Below are 20,326 nucleotides of genomic sequence, written 5' to 3'. Positions count from 1 at the left end.
GTGCTAAGTAAGCACCTTACAAATGTGATCACCGGAAGGCTATTGTTTTACAGATAACGATGTTAGATCGGTTAAGAAAGATGTCCACGGTGACAAATGGACACAGCTAGTGGGAGAGAAGCGGGCGTGGCAAATCGCACCAGCCAGCGCCCCCTGGGGGGCGTCGCGCACCGAGCCACGGCCCCCGCACGGCCCCCGCACCCGCCGACTGTGAGCGCGCCGGCGGTGGTGGAACGGAGCCGGGAACCACCTGGGCGCTTGACAAATGCCTTTCCTTAAGAGGATTTGGAGAGGTGGGAAGCATCACCAGGAGAAGCCATGGCTGGTCTAGCCATTGCAAGAGCCAACGGCCAGACCTTTTGGCAGCTGAAGGGACCCCACCTAGCCGCCTACCGGCGCCCTAACCTCTCGGACCCGCCCACTACCAGTGAGGTCCCGGGGAGATAAATCTGTACTGGGAAACTCGGGGGCGGGGCTGCAATGGGGGCCAGCAGTTGCTGTTAGAGTTTGGACCAATCAGCCTTCGACTCCACTTCTCTTGGCCAGTAGGAAGTGGGTTAGGGCGCAGAGGCGGAAGGTGCGGCTACAAGAGCAGGCGTCAAAGCCAATCAGCTGTGGATGTGGTTCCTGTCTGCCAACCAGCAGGGAGAGCGGGTCTGTGGGCGGGAGGCCGGAGCAGCTGTCAGGCTAAAGTCCGGCGAGCTAAGCGCGGCGGGACGGCGGAGGAGACGCGGCGCCCGGCCGGGCCCTGGAGATGGTCCCCGGCGCCGCGGGCTGGTGGTGTCTCGTGCTCTGGCTCCCCGCGTGCGTCGCAGTCCACGGTGAGCGGCAACGGGCGGGGCTTCGGGGCGGGGTTGGCGGTCCAGCTTGCGAGTGTCTCGGGCCAGGGGTCCACAGGTCACCTTGGGGACCCCGCGAGTTCGGAGTGTGGCAGAGGTCGGGACGGGCAACTGGAGAGAGTGGATGACTCCCAGGTCCATGAGCTGGGCGCAGCCTGCGGCTGGGTTCTGAGCCCTCAGCTCCCCGTGTCGGAGCAGCTTCCCCCCAACCCCCTTCCTTTCCTTTAAGGACGACACGGGTGACTTGAGGTGCGCACAGGAGGCACAAGGGATAGATGGAGGTACACACTTGAGAACTATGAGCATTCACATACATATTCAGGAACACACATTCTTACAGTGGACTCATGCACAAGCACTCATTATACAACCTGCTTGCACCTACACAAGCACATAAACGTATACATCTAGACGCCTATGTGAATATACACAATACTCCCAATTTATATAGCTAGCTCATGCAAAGGCCAAGCAAGGGTGTGTGTATGAAGTTTTTTTTTTTTTTTTAAGTGAATTTAGCAAGACTTGGTGGAGATGTAGCTGTATTTGATGGCCGGTCCCCACACTCAGTACAAAAGGCTCTGTGCCACCTCTGTGGGGCTCTACATAGTAGTTGTGATTTGGGAAGTATACAAGGACAACTAAAGACATAACCAGCCCCAGCCTTGGCACACAGGGATAGTGGCTTGCTGGCTGGATGACAGACCTGTGGTAACAATTCATCCTTCAACATTCATCAATCCCCCTTGGGCTAAGGAGTCCACGGACTCAAGTCCCATAAAACACTAAACCTTTACGTTGAGAAGTTCCTATAACCCAGAAAAATCTGGTTGTTCCAGAAATTTTCTTGTTCAGAGCTTTGGAGGTGAACAGTTATTCATTCATTCATTCAATAACCTTTACTGAGTATTTACTATATCTTAGGCACCTGGGGTCCAGCACTGAATGAAGCTACAAACTTAGAATTCTCGCCCTAGTGCAAGAAGCAGACATTAGAAAATTAAAAGTACCATATAATTGTAAATTATATTGAAAGTGTCTTTTTTTTGAAAAAAAAAAGGAAGTACATTCTGAATAGGAAAGAAAAGGACAAATATGCAGGAGGCAGTTTTCTCAGAAAATGACAAGGAAGTTCTAATCTGAAAGATGACTAAGAGCAAGCCAAGTAAAGAAGTGGAAGTGGTTGCCAAGCACTCTTGGCTCTCGCCTGCAGTCCTACTCAGGATGCTGAGATCTGAGGATTGCAGTTTGAAGCCAGCTGGGGCAGGAAAGTCCATGAAACTTTTATCTCATGTTAACTACCAAAAAGCTGGACGTGGAGCTATGGCTCAAGTGATAGAGCACTAGCTTTGACCACAAAAGCTCAGGGATTGTGCCCTGATTTCAAGCCCCAGGACTGGCATCAAAACAAAGCAAAGCAAAAACAAACAGAAGTGGAAGTGTATTAAGAGTAGGGAGCTTTCTAGGGAGAGCGAAGACTCAGAAAAATGAAGACATGGGGCTGGGAAGGTGGCTCAGTGGTAGAGCACTTGCCTTGCATGCATGAGGCCCTAGGGTCGATTCCTCCGCACCACATAAGCAAAAAGAAAAAAGCCACTAGTGGCGCTGTGGCTCAAGTGGTAGAGCGCTAGCCTTGAACTGAAGAGCTGAGGGACAGCGCCCAGGCCCAGAGTTCAGGCCCCACGACCGGACCCCCCCCCCCAAAAAAAAAGAAAAGAAAAATGAAGACATTCAAAGTAGGCCAGTGAAACTTGAACATGGGAAGATACAGATCAAGAAGGCAGTGAAGAGAATTAGGAATAAAGGAGCTCACTGAAGTCTTGAAAGTGGCAAGATGATCATAATTACAAAGATCCCTGGTGATTGTTTGATGTAATGACCCTTAAGGAGCAAGAAGGATGACAGAGGCCAGGCACCAGTGGCTACTCAGGAGGCTGAAATATGAGGATTGTGGTTCAAAGCCAGCCCAGGCAGGAAAGTCCGTGAGACTCTTTATCTCTAATAAACCATCAGAAAAACGGAAATGGCGCTGTGGGTCAAGTGGTAGAGTGCTAGCCTTGAGCTGAAGAGCTGAGGGACAGCGCCCAGGCCCAGAGTTCAAGCCCCATGAATGACCAAAAAGAAATAAAGATGACAGACTGAAGGCTGAGGCAAAAGGACTGTCTGAATCTGGGAGTTGGAAACCAGCTTGGGCCACATAGCAAGACCCTAGCTCTAAATAAATGCCTGCATACATACATACATACATACATACATACATACATACATACATACATACCTGGGTCTAAGTGGCACACACCTGGATACTCAGCAGGCTGAGATATGAGGCTTAAGGTTTGAAGCCAGCCCAGGCAGGCAAATTCCATGATACTCTGATCTCCAATTAACAACCAAAAGCCAGAAGTGGAACTGTGGCTTAAGTGGTAAAGTGTCAGTCTTGAGTAAAAAATCTCAAGGACAGTGCCCAGACCCAGAGTTCAAGTCTCAGTGCCTGCATGTGTGTGTGTGCATGCACACACAAAATAGAGGTAGATAGGGCTAGAAATGTGGCATAGTGGTAGAGTGCTTGCCTAGCATGCATGAAACCCTGGGTTCCATTCCTCAGTACCACATAAACAGAAGAAACTGGAAGTGGTCCTGTGGCTTAAGTGTTAAAGTGCTAGCCTTGAGCACAGAGGCTCAGGGACAGAGTCCAGGCCCTGCCTGAGTTCAAGCCCCAGGTCCACCTTTCTACCCCCCAAAATATAGAGGTAGGTAGACAATTAAGAATCTCGAGGGGCTGGGAAGGTGGCTCATTGGTAGAGCCCTTGCCTTGCATGCATGAGGCCCTGGGTTTGATTCCTCAGCACCACATAAGCAAAAAAGAAAAAAGCCAGAAGTGGTGCTGTGGCTCCAGTGGTAGAGTGCTAGCCTTGAGGTGAAGAGCTGAGGGACAGCACCCAGGCCCAGAGTTTAGGCCCCACGACCGGACCCCCAAAAAAAAAAAAATCTCGAACACTAAGGACCAGAGATGATAGTACCAAACTCGATCTCACATTTCAGTAAGAAAATTTTTGTGTCAGGTCCACTTTATCTCCACTCTGAAACTCCCAGGTCCACTTCAGAACAAATGGGTATTAACCCAAGCATTCCAAGATTTTCTGGTCACCTGTGTAAGCAGTAGCAGACAAAAAAAAATCTCTATAGTTATTTTGTCTGCATTAACTTTTTTTTTTTTTTTTGGCCTGAACTCTGGGCCTAGGTGCTGTCCCTCAGCTCTTCAGCTCAAGGCTAGCACTCTACCACTTGAGCCACAGCGCCACTTCCGGCTTTTTTTTTTCCTGTTTATGTGGTGCTGAGGAATCAAACCCAGGGCCTCATGCATGCGAGGCAAGTGCTTTACCACGAGCCACCTTCCCAGCCCTGCATTAACTCTTCCCTCCTTAAGGTAAAAACCATCTCTCCCAACCTCCCTGGGAACCCAATTGGCTGAATTGGGCCTTTGGACCCAGATTATAGCCAGCCTAGTTTAATGCATGGAGTCTGTGATGTGGGTGATTTTTCATCTATACCCCCTTTTCCTTAGGCTTGCGAATCCATGATTATTTGTACTTCCAAGTGCTGAGTCCTGGGGACATTCGATACATCTTCACAGCCACACCTGCCAAGGATTTTGGTGGTATCTTTGTAAGTTCAAGTATGCATCTGATCTCTGACCTCAACTTGCCCCTTTCCTCATTGAACTGTGGTGACCTTTTCATCCTACCTGAGTGCTGAGCCAGAGAAGGGAACAATACAGAGCAATACAGGAGCCTCAATACAGAATTTTCTGCAGATGACTTCTCTGAGCATACCACAGAGCTAGGCATCTGGGAGGCACGAGCTATCTTATTGTGGGCCATGAAATAATGATAAAAAAAGGACATAGCTTGGTCAGCTCTACCTCTGGGTACCTATGTCTCTCTTCCTGAATTTATAATTAGCTCTCCTACCAATCTCACAGAAAGGCAGAGTGAAGTTGAACAACCAAACAGGCCTTTGTGAGAATTGAAAATGCTCAACAGCAACTTTGAATGCCCCCTACATTTTCTTCACTGTTTATAATGAGGCACCAGTAGGTGGGACTGTCACTGAGTCCCAATACAGATGTGCTTTCCTAACACTCACCTGTCCTAATGTCTAAACATTTTTCAGCACACAAGGTATGAGCAGATTCACCTTGTTCCTGCTGAACCTCCAGAGGCCTGCGGGGAACTCAGCAACGGTTTCTTTATCCAGGACCAGATCGCCCTGGTGGAAAGGGGGTAAGGAGTGGGGTAGGCATGGCAGTAGAGGGCAGTTCTAAGATCATGGCTGGTGGTAGTGACATGAAATAGCTGGTTTTGTTTTTTAAATAATCCCCTTTTAGGGTCTTTTAAGAAATGTTTTAGGAAGCTGGGTGCTGGGAACTTGTGCCTGTAACCTTAACTACTCAGGCTGAGATAGGAAGATCCCTGTTCAAAGCCAGCCTAATCAGGAAAGTCTGTGAAACTCTTATCTCAACAACTAAGTAGCAAAAAGCTCAAAGTGGAGCAAAAAGTTTCAAAGTGGAGAAAATTAAGCAGGAAAAGTTAGGGGTAGCACCCAGCCATGAGCTGAAGCCCCAGTTTTAACTGGCAAAAAAAAAAAAAAAAAAAAAAGGAATGTCTTAAAGGCCAGGCATGATGGCAGACATCTGTAACCACAGCTACTTGGAAAGCAGAGAAAGATCAAGAATTGGAGGCCAGCCCTGGTGAAGTTAGGGAGCTCCTGTCTCAGAAACAAAATACAAAATGGCTGGGAATGGGTTCAAGTGATATCAAGTACCTGTTTATTAGCATATGTGGGGGTCCTGGGTTCATTCTGCAGTACTGAAAAAAAAATGTCTTAAGATTGTCCATGCTTTTAACTATTTACTTAAAGAGCCTTTATAAACAAGTTCTCCATGGTCCTTTCATCCTCAGATGGTATAGGAGAGGGGTAGCTAGCACCTGCTGTTCTCTTGATTTTATCACCACCTCTTCCAGGGGTTGTTCCTTCCTCTCCAAGACGCGAGTTGTACAAGAGCATGGTGGTAGAGCCGTGATCATCAGTGACAATGCAGTTGACAACGACAGCTTCTATGTGGAGATGATCCAGGACAGTACCCAGCGGACAGCTGACATCCCTGCCCTCTTCCTGCTTGGCCGAGATGGGTGAGAGTTCTTTGTCTCTGTGCTGCACCTAGCGGGGTGCCATAACTTTGGGAAATCAAGGGTAATCAACAATGTATTCCCACAGGTCTTATCTTGGGGTACCTCAATTGGAGAGCAGAGTTCTTGCGCTCTGGAACTCCCAAAATGAAAGGGAAAGTTAAGGGAAGTTGGGGTGCTCAAAGTGACCATTTCTACTTCTCTTCATGCCCTCTCAGCTACATGATCCGCCGCTCCCTGGAACAGCATGGGCTGCCATGGGCCATCATCTCCATCCCAGTCAATGTCACCAGCATCCCCACCTTTGAGCTGCTGCAACCGCCCTGGACCTTCTGGTAGAAGAGTTACTCCTGTATTCCAGCTTGAAGTGACTCTGTGCTGGCGAAAGGAAACCCAGGAATTTTGCTATTTGGAGTTTGGGGGGTAGCATCTGAGGACAAGTGGAAGCCAGGCAGATGAAAGGAGACTTGGCCAGGCTGAGGAAGGAAGGAAGCCACACCACTCACTGGCTTTCCCTTCCCCAGGGCCTCCAAGGACATCTCATGCTAGAGACAGGCAAAAGCCAGGCCCCAGAGTCTTCTGGCTAGAATCAAGCAAAAGGAGCTAAAGGCAGCAGCCTGAATCAATCCGACACCTGTCATACCACCTGCTTCAGCCTCCCCAACCTAGGATCTCCTCACAGTGACCACAGCAACTGCCGGAGTTGTTTAAGGAACTGGTGTCTGGGAACTCAAACCCTCATTGACATTGTAGCAATAAAGTTTCTCAACAGGGTTGAGACTATGTCTAGAATAAGAACATATGGGAGGGTGAGGCCTCCAGATTGTCTTAAGGTAAGGCATGGAGGCTGAGAGACAATGACTTCCCAAGGTCCTTTGGTACTGACTTTTGTGGGGAGTCCCAACGTAGTACCTTGTTCAAGAGTTCAGCAAGCCCCAGAGAGTGGTAGTTGAACCCCTGTGAAGATTTATCTTGTAACCTAGTGCTGGGGACTGAGGTGGGACCCCAGGAAACTCATCCTGGCTTTAGTAACATTTGCACAGCATAGTGTGACCAAGGCCAAACATGAGCCCAAGCTGGGAAGCCTGGAACACACATGTTGCTGCCAATGACCAGTCTGTGTCCCTTTGCACTAACCTACATGACTACAGCATGCCGTGTGTGGCCTGACCAGCCATTCTCCACAAAGCATCGCTGCAGAGGCCTGACACCACTCATGTTTTATTGAGAACGGTGGGCAGGCAGGGTAGGAAGGGCTTGGCTGCTGTGCAGGAGTAAGAACCTGCTAGGTGAGGGCACCAGGCAGGCAGGTCCCATCTGTCCTCCCTTGGGTTCCTCAGTAGGCAGGCCCCTCAGGGAAGGCAAGCAGGAAGAAACTGGAAGTGATGGTTTAATTCCCACAGCACCCAACCGGAATGGTTCACCTGTGGCTAATCTCTTAAGTAGCCCAGCAACTTAGGCTTCTGGAAGACTTAAATATTCCCCAGTGGAGATTCTAAAGATGGACATTTGAAGCCAGACTCATTCTGGCCTCAGGGAAGAATAGAGCATCCTAAATTCAGGGGCAGACTCGTCCTCCAGGTCTCAGCCATACTGCTGGAGTCCTCAGTGGGAAGATGGGTTGAGAAATGGTGATGAGCCTCTGCACACCCCTCTTCCATACCTCATGGGCCAGCCACTGTGCCAGGGCCTGAGAAGCAAGGCACAGGTACAGGGATTCTGGAGTCTGGGGAGTTAAATATCCACTTCTCCCATGTACAAACAGTGGGAATGGTCCAGCATTCCCTGGTAGAGAGCCAGAAGTTCTGCTAGAGACCCAGACCCTCCTTCTGCTAGGCTAGCGGGCAGGTTACTGTCTTACAGCTACAGCTCCAAGGCAGAAGGTGAGATGGGAAGGAAGTAAGGAAGAAGGTGAAGTGCTACACCATTTTCCCTTTCTGCTTCAATGAAACCAATGTGTTCTTAGCTGTGCCACTCTGGTACCCCTGAAAATAAATCCACAGCTAGTTGATAGGGGACAAGCCTCAGGTGGATACGTGAGGGTGGGTCAAGGAACCAAGAAGAAACACTGATAAGCCCACGCCTCGTTCCAGCCCCTAACATCTACATGGAGTAACCTCAGTGGGAGGAGGCCAGTTCTAGAAGGCTCAGTGATGGCGCAGGGCCTGAGGCAACTCAGCAGCAGTGCTCAGGGCATGAGGTCTGGTGGGGGATGGGGGAATCCAGCCTGTCCTGCCCTCTGGCAGAGAGTGCTTGAAGGAGGAAAGCAGGCAATGGGAGTAGGGTATTCCTTCCAAGCCTCTTCTCTAAGGGAAGGGCCCCTTTTCTGGCAGGGTCTCGAGCAGTGCCCCATCTGGGTGGGGCAACATCACACATCAGTCATCTCATCCCCTAGCTCTGCATCTTCTGGCTCTCCTTCCTCTTCTTCTTCTTCCTCTTCCTCCTCTGAGGTCACATTGGGTTCATCAGCCTCTGCTAGGCATTTGGGGCAGGAACAGACAAATAGATAGTTCTCCCTGCAGATATGGAAGAGTGAGAAGTCAGGCAGCCACTGGGCTGGTGATCCCTAGAACCCAGCTATCCCATCACAACCCCAGCTGGCACCTGAGGATCTTGTGGCGGCTGTGGCGGCTGCGTTCCCGCTGACAGCAATCTAAGTAGCTGATACAGACTTCCTGTGGAGCAGAGGAGAGTGGGTCTAATAGTCCGTGCCTCCATTCAATAGGACTAAGACCTTCCCAAGGACTGCCCTGTCTCCAACCACTGCCCCTGCCCTTCCACAGGCTTTAGCAGGTGGTTATTACAAGGCTGCAACAATATGTCTGAGATAGAGGAAACTTTTACCAGGCCATGGTAAAAACCAGCCAGTGACCAACATCAGTAGGTGGGATCAAATGTTATCTTAGTGTGATGCTTTTGCACTTGAAGAAAATTCAGCTATGTTCTAGGCACTGCACTAACCACCAGTACTCCCAAAGTATATTAGCCTACTATGGCTCAAGCCACAAAGAGCTACCTACTGCTTTCTTAGAAGCTGCAGGTCTGTTGATCAAAAGGTGGCTGTAGACAAGAACCTGGGCACATAGTTGTCCCTCAAACACTGCTCTGAGGCAGTGTTATTTTTTGGACAATTGGGGTGGAGCTAGAACATACTCACAGGCCCTCAGGCATGGCAATCAGGTTTCAAGGCTTGTGAGGATCTGTCTGAAGGTATCTAAGCACTTGCGGCTCCCAATCTCTATGGAGAGCCCACTGCCCACCCTCACAGCACTGGTCCCCCTCACCTCTCCTGGCTTAATATCCTCCAGGGCAGTGACATGCAAAAGGAAGTTGTTTTCTGGGAAGGAGGTCTCTGCATTGGGGACACAGCTGTGGTTGCCTGGGTCACAAGAAGCAGGTAATGAGAACTGTTGCCTTAATAAAAACAAAACAAAAAAAAACCCCTGCAGAGCACTAGATCCCTTCCTTTGTTGCTCTGGAACTTAGCAGGACTGAGGAGGTATGAGGCTCCCAAGTTTCTTGCCTCCTCGCTAAAACCCTTGAAGACCATACTGCACAGGCACAATATACTCCCATTCTCTGCCTACTCCAGGTTCCTGAGACTGGCCAACTTCTCAGTTGTGTTCCACTGTCTCAATAAAAGAGGGACAGGGCTCTGAAGGGATGTCCATACTAGACCACTGAGCTCAGTTCTCTCTGCTACTAGAAAACTCAGCCTGGAAAAGGGTTGTATAGTGAGGATATAGGGGTGGGAAGCTGAGATTTGGAAGTCATCTGTCAGAGCTGACTCTGGTCCTCCCCAGCAAACCTGATGAGACTCCTAGCCTGGGCCTCCCAGGCTCTCCCATGGTCCCCTAACACATCTTCCAGGACAGTGATGGCACTCCGCTCATGCTTTCCTTTTCAGGCAGCATCACTCTGTGCTTTCCTTAGGTGGGGCCTATAAAGATCTTTGTACGTGTAAAATTTTACATATAAGCAGCTGTTAGCACAACAGAAATCTGAAGGGAATAGCTCAGTGGTATATTGCTCTGCCTATCATGTTGAGGCACTGGTTTTGATGCCTAGCACTGAAAAACCAAAAACCACAAAGAGTTGGATGGAATGGGTGAAAAATGATGAAGTAAAAGGTCCAACTCTGCTTCTAGACTTGACCTTGCCAGCCTAGAAAGGGCCAACTAAGAAAGATGATCTATGGCTCTGAGGCTACCTAACAAGGACAGTAATGTGTGGGTCTAGCCCTCCCCAGTGCCGTGACTCACAGCAGCTCTGAAGCACGAAGAGGCCAGATCCTTCACAGTTAAGAAACTCACCAGTTGCTGTAAGATAGTAACATATAGACATTGTTATACCCAGATTACAGGTGGATGAAGGAATCTAGGCTCTGCTGTCCCGCCACCCCACCATATAATATACCTAAGACCTACCATTTCACCTAAATTTGCTTCTCTGAGGCCAAGCCTTAATCTTCTGTCTGTAACATCACCCTATTTGTCTGGCATGCCCTTCTCCCCAGCATGGAGCCTCTGGATCGATTGCAGGGCCATTTCTTACCTGCATGTCTATAGACAGATCTGAAGGTCTCCACAGGCACAAAGGAATTACCTTTCCCCAACATTAATTTGGAGCTCCCAGGGGGAATGACTGTGTCTGCCATATCACTGAGAATATCAAGGTTCTGTGAGGCCACAGACCCATCTCACCAACCTGCTTCGATGTCCTTGTACAGCTGGTCAATGAAGGCATCTAGCTGCTCGCGATCCTGAGGCTTCAGCTCCAGAGCATCACAAGCATGGACCCACTGACTCAGGGAGCTGAGGGGGTCCCAAGTAGTCCACAGTTGGAGAGAAGGCCAAAGTCATAGGCTCTCCACCTCCAGGCAAGTTAAGTCCAGGCAGAAGGGTCTCCCATCCCACCCTGATTCTTTCTCCAGACCCTATGCTACCCAACAGAGCAAAACTGCTAAGAACAGATCTCATTGCCTCTTTCTGACTCCCAACCACCCTAGACAGGTATTCCCAACCCCTCCATCCATCTCCCACCTGAATCTGAAGGGAAAACTTAATAGCTCTAGAGCATTCTCTCCTAACCTGGTCCCAATTCCTTGGCCATTGGTTCCAACAAGAGCAAAGAGAGACCGGAATCCATCTGGAGTGAACCACTATGGGGAAGAAACAGAGACGAGTGCTGAAGTTACACTCACCTGCTTCCCCTCCAACCCCTAACCTGACTCTGCTCATCAAGACTTATGACAGCAAGGCCCATTCCAATTCCAGAAAACAAAGTTGACGGATGCTGACCTAGCTGTTCCTGGAAATCTGGAGTGACCTGCCCTCTCCATACTCACCTGACTCAGTGCTTCCTCATAGAGGGCCTCTGTAAAGAGCCTCCGCAGAAGTTCCAGTTGGCCCTGGTGTAGGGGAAGCAGAAGAGACTGTCACCCCTGGGAATGTCTCCTTAGCACCTAGGCAGGGCCCACATCAGGTAAGGAAAGAAAAGTAGTCAGCTCTGACTGAGGTTTTCCTGGAGGCAAAGAAAGGCCACAAATCCTTTTCTCTAAACAGATTTGGCAGCCCACTGCGCTACTCCCACACTGGGTGTAAATCCAAACTTTCTCCATATTCTAGAACTTGTACTGACCTGGCTTAGCCTTGTCCATCACCTCTTTTATGGCTCTCCTGACCTGGTCCAGCTCAGCTCTCCCCTCCTTTACTCTGAATTCAATGCAGAAGGGACCATGTCTCTTGCTGTGTACATCCTATCCATACAGCTGCCTCCACCCTCAGGCAGCTTCAGTGCCTCCTCAGTGAGTACCTGTGTTCTAGTTGGGAATGGGCACTTAGTATGCTGGCAGGTTCACACTACTCCCTGACTCTATGGACTCCTAGCCTTCCACTCTCCACCAAGCATGCTTTGCTCACTGCTTCCCTGAAAGTGTTCTTGCCTTCCCACACAATGTAAAGAGCACTGCAGGGCAGGCATCCAACCCTCTTTCCTGTCACCACCCCACTTTCCCACTTTGCAATTTTAGATCTGTATTATGTCATATAGCAAGTCATCTGAATTGATTTTTGGACCCTTTCTGTAGCTGGGAAAAGACCAATATGGAGTTAGCTTCCCACAGGAAGCACAGACTACTTGGGAAGGTATGAGGCAAAGACAGATCATGGGAGAAGACTAACCTTGAATTTGTCTCCCAAGAGTTTGTGGACAATTTCCTCTTCCTCATTGGCTGTTTTGTTGCAGAACTGGGAAAACAGCCTGATCCACCGATCCTTATCTTTAGCCTGCAGTGAACAAATACACATCAGAGACATTCACTGCCTTACTGGCATTCTGGCCATGTGAGACAGAAAGCCCCCCACACTCCCATAAGCAAGTGTCTCTCCAGCCAGAGATGGGCTAGCCAACTCCAAACACTTAGAAAAGTAGAGGAAGGACAAAATAGACTTTATGTGAGAGACAGGATCTTGAAAAAATGGTGCTTATAAACCAAATTTATAAACTGCTGCTGTATAAGACATCTCAAATCAAAGACTATAGGCAAAGTGAGTTCCCACTACCTGTGCCTGACTTCTGATTGGCTACATATCAGCTATCCTCCTCTGGGACACCAAAGGCAAATGCATCTAAGCTAGGACTCTAATATGAGGAGGAGACTGACACCAGGGCTGAACTAGGCCCATCAGCTCACCCTGGGAAGTCACCCTCGGACGTAGGTGGGCTCACCTGCTTCACTGTAGCCACCATCCGGGCCATCAGCATGATGCTTGCAGTCTCAGGGGGATAGTGAACACTCCTGGGGAAAGAGAAAAAAGTTTGGCCTAGAAATTCCTTTCCTAGTAGCTAAGTCCTGGAAAGCCCAGTTTGACCACTATATAGAAACTTTTTTACCAACTTCATTAATTACCAAGGAGAGAGCAGGGCTGAGGCAAAGTGCATTCCTAAGGGCTTAGTGAGTTTTTTTTCGGGGAATGAAAATGCTGACAACAGCAAGACAGGCTGCCCAGATTAAAGGCAAGGGCTTTTTCTTGCCTGAAAATGGAAGGAAAAAGTCTGGGGGATAGTATGCTAAGGAAGCTGGCAACAGCTGATGAGCCCAAACAGGTAGAAAAGCAGAGAGAGAATAAAGAGGGGAAAGAGACCTACCTCCATGCCTCCTGCAACTTATTGAGAGGATGCAGGGGGTCATCCTGGGAGGGGCCTGGGCACAGGACTCGGTGGTATTGCTCTGCAGCTGCCAGCCGACATTCTGCACTGCAGTACATCACCTGTTAGGTGGGGTGGAGGTCAGCACCCTAGGATCTGGCCATGGGGAAAAGGGGTAAGAGGCACAGATATCCCATGGAGTGCTCACCTCCTCTAATTGCATCCTGTCAACCGAAAGGACCCCTGAGTAGAGCTCAGAAGTATTAGGAGATGAGAAAACATAGGGTGCTCTGGGGGCATGTGGGAAGCACCTAACCTAAGCCTGTAAAACCATATTAAAGGGAAAAGGGTGGAAGGGAGAGGCCCTGTCAGGGTCCAGGGACAAAGGCACATTCACACTAAGCCTACTTTCTAAATCTAGGTGACATAACTGGAACATGGAGGATAAAAGTGGAACAATTACCAAGTCCTTTTAATGTCTTAGCCTGCATTGACCCTTGAGAGCCAGGACCCGGGATCTGATCTCTAGTCTCCCCAGTGAGGACTTTACCTAAGACTTCCCTTGCTCAGATCCTTTTAGGGATGCTCACCTGGCAGCTGGGGCAGTTCTGGTGGAGGTCTTTGCGCACAGTGCACAGCTCTGGGTGAGGCAGTACATGGCCTGGCTTCCCAGTCAGCCTCTGGGCATTCTCCTCTGCCTTCTCCAGTGCCCGAAGGCAATGGTCACAGGCTGTAGATGAAGCCAGACATGATAAATGTCTTAAGTGCAAGGACTGCATCTGTCCTTTTCACAGCACTGTTCCTGGGGCATGTGCCCTGGGCACAGGATAGCTGCTCCATGGAGGTTCAGGGAATGAACGGGACTAGAATATTAATGGGATGAATGATTGGATTTCACATGCATCCAAAGAGGGATAATCCCCTCTTACCTCTCAAAAACAGGCCCTCACCATTCCTCCTTCTGATTGGAGTCTGACTGATTCTGCAGCCAAATGGCCCTCCTCTCATGATTTGCCTCTAGCATCCCACTTGTTCTGACCCCTAACTCAGGGTCTTGCACTACTTTTCAGTACAAGGGATCCATTTTGGCACAAAGCCCTTCAGCACGATGTCCAGATTCTTATATTACAGAAGACTGTGTAACAGTCCAGGGAGCACATTGAAAGAACCTCCTACTACAGATGTAGAGCCCAAACCCCAAGAGGGGCCAGAGGTGTGGGTCTTCAACAGGGGGAGAACATTTCCTCCCAACATCCAGAATCCCAGAGTCATAAACCAGAATACATGGCACTCTCTTCCAAGTACAAAACTGACCAGGCGAGGGTGGGGAAGTGGCTCAGTGGTAGAGTGCTTGTCTTGCATGCATGAGGCCCTGGGTTCCATTCCTCAGCACCACATAAGCAGAAAAAGCCAGAAGTGATGCTATGGCTCAAGTGGTAGAGTGCTAGCCTTGAGCTGAAGAGCTGAGGAACAGTACCCAGACCCAGAGTTCAGGCCCCACGACCGACAAAAGAAAAAAAAACAAAACTGACCAGGCCAGTAGCCATAAGAAGCAGGCAAGATGTACTCACCTCGGTAGCGATAAAGTGCATTCCAGAGAAACTGTGCAGCCACCAGAGGCCTTTCTACGAAGATAGTTTCTCCCTTCCGGATCAGCTGTGTGGCAAACAATCCCTTTCCCTAAGAAGAGAGAGGAGAGACAGACCATAGCTCCAGAAGGTCATCCAGCTTCACTCTTAGCAGAGGCCTTTCCCCCTGAAGGCTAAGGAAGAGCCTCCAGAACTGCTTCCTTTGGAAAAGTATCTCTGACCTATTATCAGCTGCACCTCTTTCAGCCCATTTGGAGCAGAAAGCCTGGGCCAGAGGGAGTCAGTTACTCTGACTGTTCAGAGGAAAACCTTTAGTATGCCCAGGGAAGGGTCAAATACTCCGGAGGATTACAGGGAACCCTATACTCTGGGAGAGAGCAGCTTAGCTTGGGAAAGAACTGTCCTTTTTCTGGGTCAGCTGAGTACTCACAGAACCTAGCACAGAATCTAGCAAGTGCTCATTATATTGGAAGTAATGAGCTTCAACCCTAATGTTAACGTCCTGTGAAGCTTTGGAGTCAATTGCTCTACTTCTTTGCATTTGTTTCCCATGTGAGAAGTGAGTATTATAATGCTTGCCAGGTAGTTTCCAGGATGCAATGATACAGCACAAACGAATGTATCTCATGAACTCTACACCCTTACTAGTACATGTGAGGTATATAGATGTCAATAGGGGCATCATTTGGGACACTTTTAGAAATGCAGAATCTTGTGTGCTGGATGTTCATTTGACTACAGAGCCTGGAGGTTGTTGCTGCTACTGATGCGTAACATATTGGTATTATTGGGGTGTGTGTGTGTGTATGAATTTTTGGAAACTTTAGCTAGATGGTCAACTTTATAACCCAATTTATTGTGTTGAGTTGGCATTGTACAGAAATAGCCATATTGGTTTAGAAACATTAAACTTATTTCCCATTTGTACAGGAGGTAAATGCACCATATTAAATATGTAAGGTCTTGTCTGCATGGGTTTGACTACAGAAAGAAATAGAACACTCTCTAAATAATAATAATAAACAAAGAAATACAGAATGCCAGACCCTCCCCCATAACTGCTGAATCAGAATCTGCAAGATTCTGCAAGATGCAAAGGTCATTCCTAGTTTATCAAAGTTTGTGAAGTGCCAGTCTAACTTACTACATGATGAATCATGATAAAGAGTCAGAACATGGAATTGGAGGCATGGCTCAAGTGGTAAAGAGCCAGTTGTGAGCAAAAAAAGCCAGTGAAGAGTGTGAGGCTCTGAATTCAAGTTCCAACACCAAGAAAAGAGTGAGAATACAATCTCTGAACTGCCAACTCTGCATTCCAACTCTGGAATACATAAAATGACTCAGGAGGTAGCTTCAGAGCCCAGGCAGTTGTGGACCTGCTGGCATTTACTGACCTCTCACTTAAGAGAAGGGTGGTACCCTTGCCAACACTGCACTGCCATAACAAAGGGAAAAAAATAAGGCTTGGCACTGCAGGAAAATGTTCTGTCACACTGTTTTCTGAGTAGCTTCCTGTTTCTTTTAGCACTGGCATTCTGGTCAGAGGCAGCTCCTGCCAAACTCAGAATAGCAAAAGATGTGTAGTCCAAGACAGGCTCTGGTCACTCTAAAAGCCACAAATCTCAACCTTGTGAACAAGTCTGAGAACTCTACCAGTAGGACAGGACAGGTGATACAAAAGCAGGGGCAAAACCATGTGTGCAACTCTGACTGTCTTCCTGGAAGCCTCATCCCCCTGCCTTGTACCCCTGGGACTCAGTTTAGCAAAATAAAAACTTAGCCTCATGTCCTCTATAGGACAAAATAACACAAACAGGGACCCATTCTAATAATTTCAAATGCCAATATTGGATAAATAGAGATCTTCCTCTGCCTTTTTGGGAGGACCAAATACAGAAAATATATCAAAACTAAATTTGAGCCAAGTGTAGTTACTCAAACCTGTAACCTTAACAACTTGGGAGATGGAGATGGGAGAATCACACACTTAGAGGCTAGCCCAAGTGAAAAAATTGGAGATCCCATCTCAAACCAATGGCTGGGCTCAATGACATGCACTTGTTATCCCAGCTAGGGGGAAGGACAGCAGTTGGATGCAGTGGCAAGTGCCTGTCATCCCCAGCAACATGAGAAAGGATCACAGCTCATGCTGTGAAAATAACCAAGGTAAAAAGGGGCTGGAGGTGTGGTTCAGATGGTAGAGCATTTGCCTAGCAAGCGCAGGGCCCTGAATTTAATCCCTAGTACCACCACCCTCCCCCCAAATCCTAATTTGAATGAAATAGATCTCATTCCCATGACAGAATTATTTCAAGAAAAACAGCTCTAATCATAATATCATGTAGCACTGGATAGCCTGAAACCTGAAGAAAAGGGAGAGATCATATAACCATTTTGAAAAGGAAGTTTAGATTATACAGAATTCTAAGACCAGGGCTGGGAAGGTGGCTCAGTGGTAGAGTGCTTGCCTTGCATACATGAGGCCCTGGGTTCAATTCCTCCATACCATATAAGCAGAAAAAGCCAGAAGTGGTGCTGTAACTCAAGTGAGAGTTCACCATGAGCTGAAGAGCTGAGTCCCAGTGCCCAGGCCCAGAATTCAGGCCCCACGACCAAAGGGGAAAAAAGGCAAAAAACCGAAGCAGAATTCTAAGACCATGCAGCAAACTTTTGAAAGTCTTGATTAAATATTTTATTTTACCACACTACAGTAAAGAAAAAAATTCAAAAAGAAGGAAGCTCAGTCAGTTTACTAAACTAACAGGCTAGTGTTCACCAGGATGGCATTCCAATTGGCATTGATTAGATCTTGTAAGGTTTCTATTCCAACCGGTTGTGTCACTAGTATAACAGTTGGTAAATTTTTGAAAGCCACTTCTGTTTCACGGTATTCAGTATACACTGTGGAAAATAAACTATGCAATTTGTAGGCAGGGACAGGAGGGGGACACTGGAGAAAGCAATGGTGACACTATCCAGAAAGAAATGTACTCATTACCTGACCGACTTATGAAATGCCAACCCCTCTGCACAACACCTTAATAACAATAAAATTAAATACAAAAGAACCAATCCTGCTAATATCCATATAAGCAATAAAAAATAGTCAAAAACTACCCCACATGAGTAGGCCCTTCATCTACTTTTTTTCAATGAGACAGTTCTCTCAAGCTTTCAAATAAGTAATTCTCACTGTACCTTAAACCAGGCATAACCCTTATGTGGCAACCTGGGGAAAATGAAACAAAAAAAAGAAAAAAAAATCACAAAAATCCCAGGATGATAACCTGGTTATCTAACTGTCCAGCATCAGTGGATTAGTGACCACCTAGGACCTTGACAGAAGACTAAGACAGAACAACAGGGCAAGGAGAATGGCTGAAGTAGTAAAGGGAGGAAGACGTGGAGAAAAGAGAGGAGTGGAGGTGGTCATAAAAGTAAAGGTGATTCCCACTGCAAGCTACAAGTGATGAAACTGTGGGACATGGGGCTGGGAATGCGGCTTAGTGGTAGAGTGCTTACCTGGCATTCATGAAGCCCCACATTTGATTCTCCAGTACCACATAAACAGAAAAAGCCAGAAATGGCACTGTGGCTCAAGTGGTAGAGTGTTAGCCTTGAGCAAAAGAAGCTCAGGGCCAATGCCCAGGCCCTGAGTTGAAGTGCCAGGACTGGCAAAAAATAACAAACAAATAAACAAAAACAACAAACTGTTGGCCATCTAGGATACTAGAGGCTCTGGGAAATGGATGTGCAAGCAGCTAAAGACCAAGGATGTAGCCAAGGTACTTCCTATTGAGGGATAGGTGTACTCACAATGACTCTGGAGCAGAAAGAGGGAAAGGGAAACCTGGGCTGGGAAACTGAATCAATATGAAAATGCTGACAGCAAGACAGATGACTAGAGTGCTAACATTTGGGGCGAGGACCAATGATACACACAGCCACTACACATTATAAATTATTCAACCTATTACCCAAAGAAATGTAAATGAGAATAAAGCAATACAATTTTGGGCATGTCAACTGGCAAAGATATGAAGAAAGAAAACAGTGCTACTGAGAACAAAAGGCCGTCTGCACAAAAATTTAGCTCCAAAACCTCTGACCTCAGGGGTGATAAATAAAATACAACATTAGGGGTAGGGTGTGGCTCACGTGGGAGAGTGTATGTCTGATAAGCCCAAGGTCCTAAATCCAAACCCTAGAATTACCCAAAACACAAATGACAATACAAAGGGTCCATACATACTGGATTGTGTGAACTGTAACTCCCCTCTGAAACAACTATGGACTACTTTCAAAATCTACATGTGCAGTGATAGTCAAAGATGCTGCATCAAAAAAGTAGTGCCTAAAAATGATATACATGCACAAGTATAAAATTATGGGTGATTTATGTCTTTACTTTCCTCGCATGCATTTGTTGCTCTACAAGGAACTTCTAAAACACGACAACAGAAGCAAAATCATGTCACTCTCCAGCTTAAAACCTCTCAAATTGTCCCGAGACATTTGGGTTGTCCAGATGCCCTCGTGAAGAACCCTAGCCTCTCTTCTCATCTTCCCAACAGTGTGTGTCACTCGGAAAGGCCCCTGAGGACCCATGCTGTTTCCGGCTTCAGCTCTCCCTGCCCCTGCCCAGCACGTCCCCATCCCCACCGGTCTCCGGGCCCAAAGCAGCAATGCTCAGAGTCTGGACCACGAGGCCCCGCGCCCCCCAGCTCCGCGCGTGGCCCGGGTTCTGCTGGGAGGGCACGCACACACAGACCCCCGAGGCCGCGGTCCGCCGCGTAGCCACGAGAGGAGCGTGGGCCCGGGGACAAACACAGTCCAGGGACAAAAGGGGAGCCCAGGGCCGTGGGCTGGGGCTGGGCCGCAGCGGCCGGGCAGCAACGGAGCCCATAAGCATGGGGCCCCCAGGACTGTCTCCAAGGCGGGGAGGCGTCGGGACGCCCGGCGGCGTCCGATCTGGCCTCACCTTGGCACTGCTTACGAAACGGACTTCCACGGCGGCCCGGGCTCGGCCCGCCACGCCCACGCAGAAGGAGAACACGTCGCACATGGAGGCCGCCATCTTGGGCGCGCCTCCGCCGTCTGACCCTTGACCCCAACCCGACCCGGGAGGCCCCGCCTCCTTGGAAGCCCCGCCTGCCCGAGGCCCCACCTCTCCATCTCACTGTGGACCAGCATCGCCCGCGGGCTGCTGCTATTTTACATCAGTGCAGGTTGTCTCTGTGACTTCTTGGCTACTGTCAGAGTCCCTGTCTGCGTACTGAAGTTTTAATGTTATCTGAGTCCGAGATCATGTTAATGTGTCTGTGGTTGCCTCTGTCCACACTTAACTCCCCGGCTGCCAGGCAGACTATCCTCTAAAAGAGCGTTTGGATTCGGGCCCTTCTCGGATTCTCCAGGGACCTTGGAGCAGCCTGGGGTGGTGGGAACCGCCCACAGCAGGCATCCAGCCGGGACCCCTTACAGTGAATGCAGAAGTGGGTACAGATAGCTTGTTCTCAAAGTGGGAAAAGTGCCTTGTTTTGTTTCCTTGTCTCTCAGATGA

The 20,326-nt window shown here is 48.5% G+C and overlaps 2 protein-coding genes across 2 annotated transcripts; one reads left to right on the top strand and one right to left on the bottom strand.

Annotated features, from left to right (window-relative positions):
* The first annotated feature begins 285 nt into the window (after positions 1-285).
* Pradc1 (protease associated domain containing 1) lies at positions 286-6,811 on the top strand. The gene is made up of 5 exons (XM_069988978.1): positions 286-821; positions 4,405-4,505; positions 5,013-5,122; positions 5,864-6,031; positions 6,247-6,811. Exons 1-5 carry the CDS (start codon positions 755-757, stop codon positions 6,365-6,367), a joined length of 567 nt encoding a protein of 188 aa, XP_069845079.1. The 5' UTR covers positions 286-754; the 3' UTR covers positions 6,368-6,811.
* On the bottom strand, positions 5,640-19,855 carry Smyd5 (SMYD family member 5). Its single transcript, XM_069988976.1, has 13 exons — positions 19,748-19,855; positions 14,749-14,857; positions 13,768-13,907; positions 13,178-13,299; positions 12,758-12,827; positions 12,211-12,315; positions 11,376-11,438; positions 11,119-11,189; positions 10,736-10,842; positions 10,291-10,347; positions 9,313-9,407; positions 8,633-8,703; positions 5,640-8,544 (listed from the first exon to the last, which is right to left on the bottom strand). The coding sequence occupies exons 1-13, from the start codon at positions 19,841-19,843 to the stop codon at positions 8,397-8,399; spliced, it is 1,254 nt and encodes a 417-aa protein (XP_069845077.1). The 5' UTR covers positions 19,844-19,855; the 3' UTR covers positions 5,640-8,396.
* Positions 19,856-20,326: the final 471 nt, after the last annotated feature.

Source organism: Dipodomys merriami, unplaced genomic scaffold (genome assembly GCF_024711535.1).
Source record: "Dipodomys merriami isolate MVZ:Mamm:240054 unplaced genomic scaffold, mDipMer1.0.p SCAF_37, whole genome shotgun sequence".
Classification (NCBI taxonomy): domain Eukaryota; kingdom Metazoa; phylum Chordata; class Mammalia; order Rodentia; family Heteromyidae; genus Dipodomys; species Dipodomys merriami.
The sequence above is the reverse complement of the archived record's forward strand: the minus strand, read 5'-3'. Positions and strand labels throughout refer to the sequence as shown.

Bases quoted from the DNA above. Each gene is read 5' to 3' on its own strand.
- Pradc1 (XM_069988978.1), top strand. From the start codon at position 755: ATGGTCCCCGGCGCCGCGGGCTGGTGGTGTCTCGTGCTCTGGCTCCCC. The intron at 4,506-5,012 runs GTAAGTTCAAGT...AACATTTTTCAG, and splicing joins AGGATTTTGGTGGTATCTTT to CACACAAGGTATGAGCAGAT. The intron at 5,123-5,863 runs GTAAGGAGTGGG...CACCTCTTCCAG, and splicing joins ATCGCCCTGGTGGAAAGGGG to GGGTTGTTCCTTCCTCTCCA.
- Smyd5 (XM_069988976.1), bottom strand. From the start codon at position 19,843: ATGGCGGCCTCCATGTGCGACGTGTTCTCCTTCTGCGTGGGCGTGGCG. The intron at 13,300-13,767 runs GTGAGCATCCCT...CCCACCTAACAG, and splicing joins AGAACTGCCCCAGCTGCCAG to GTGATGTACTGCAGTGCAGA. The intron at 10,348-10,735 runs GTTGGTGAGATG...ACTATCTTACAG, and splicing joins GTACAAGGACATCGAAGCAG to CAACTGGTGAGTTTCTTAAC.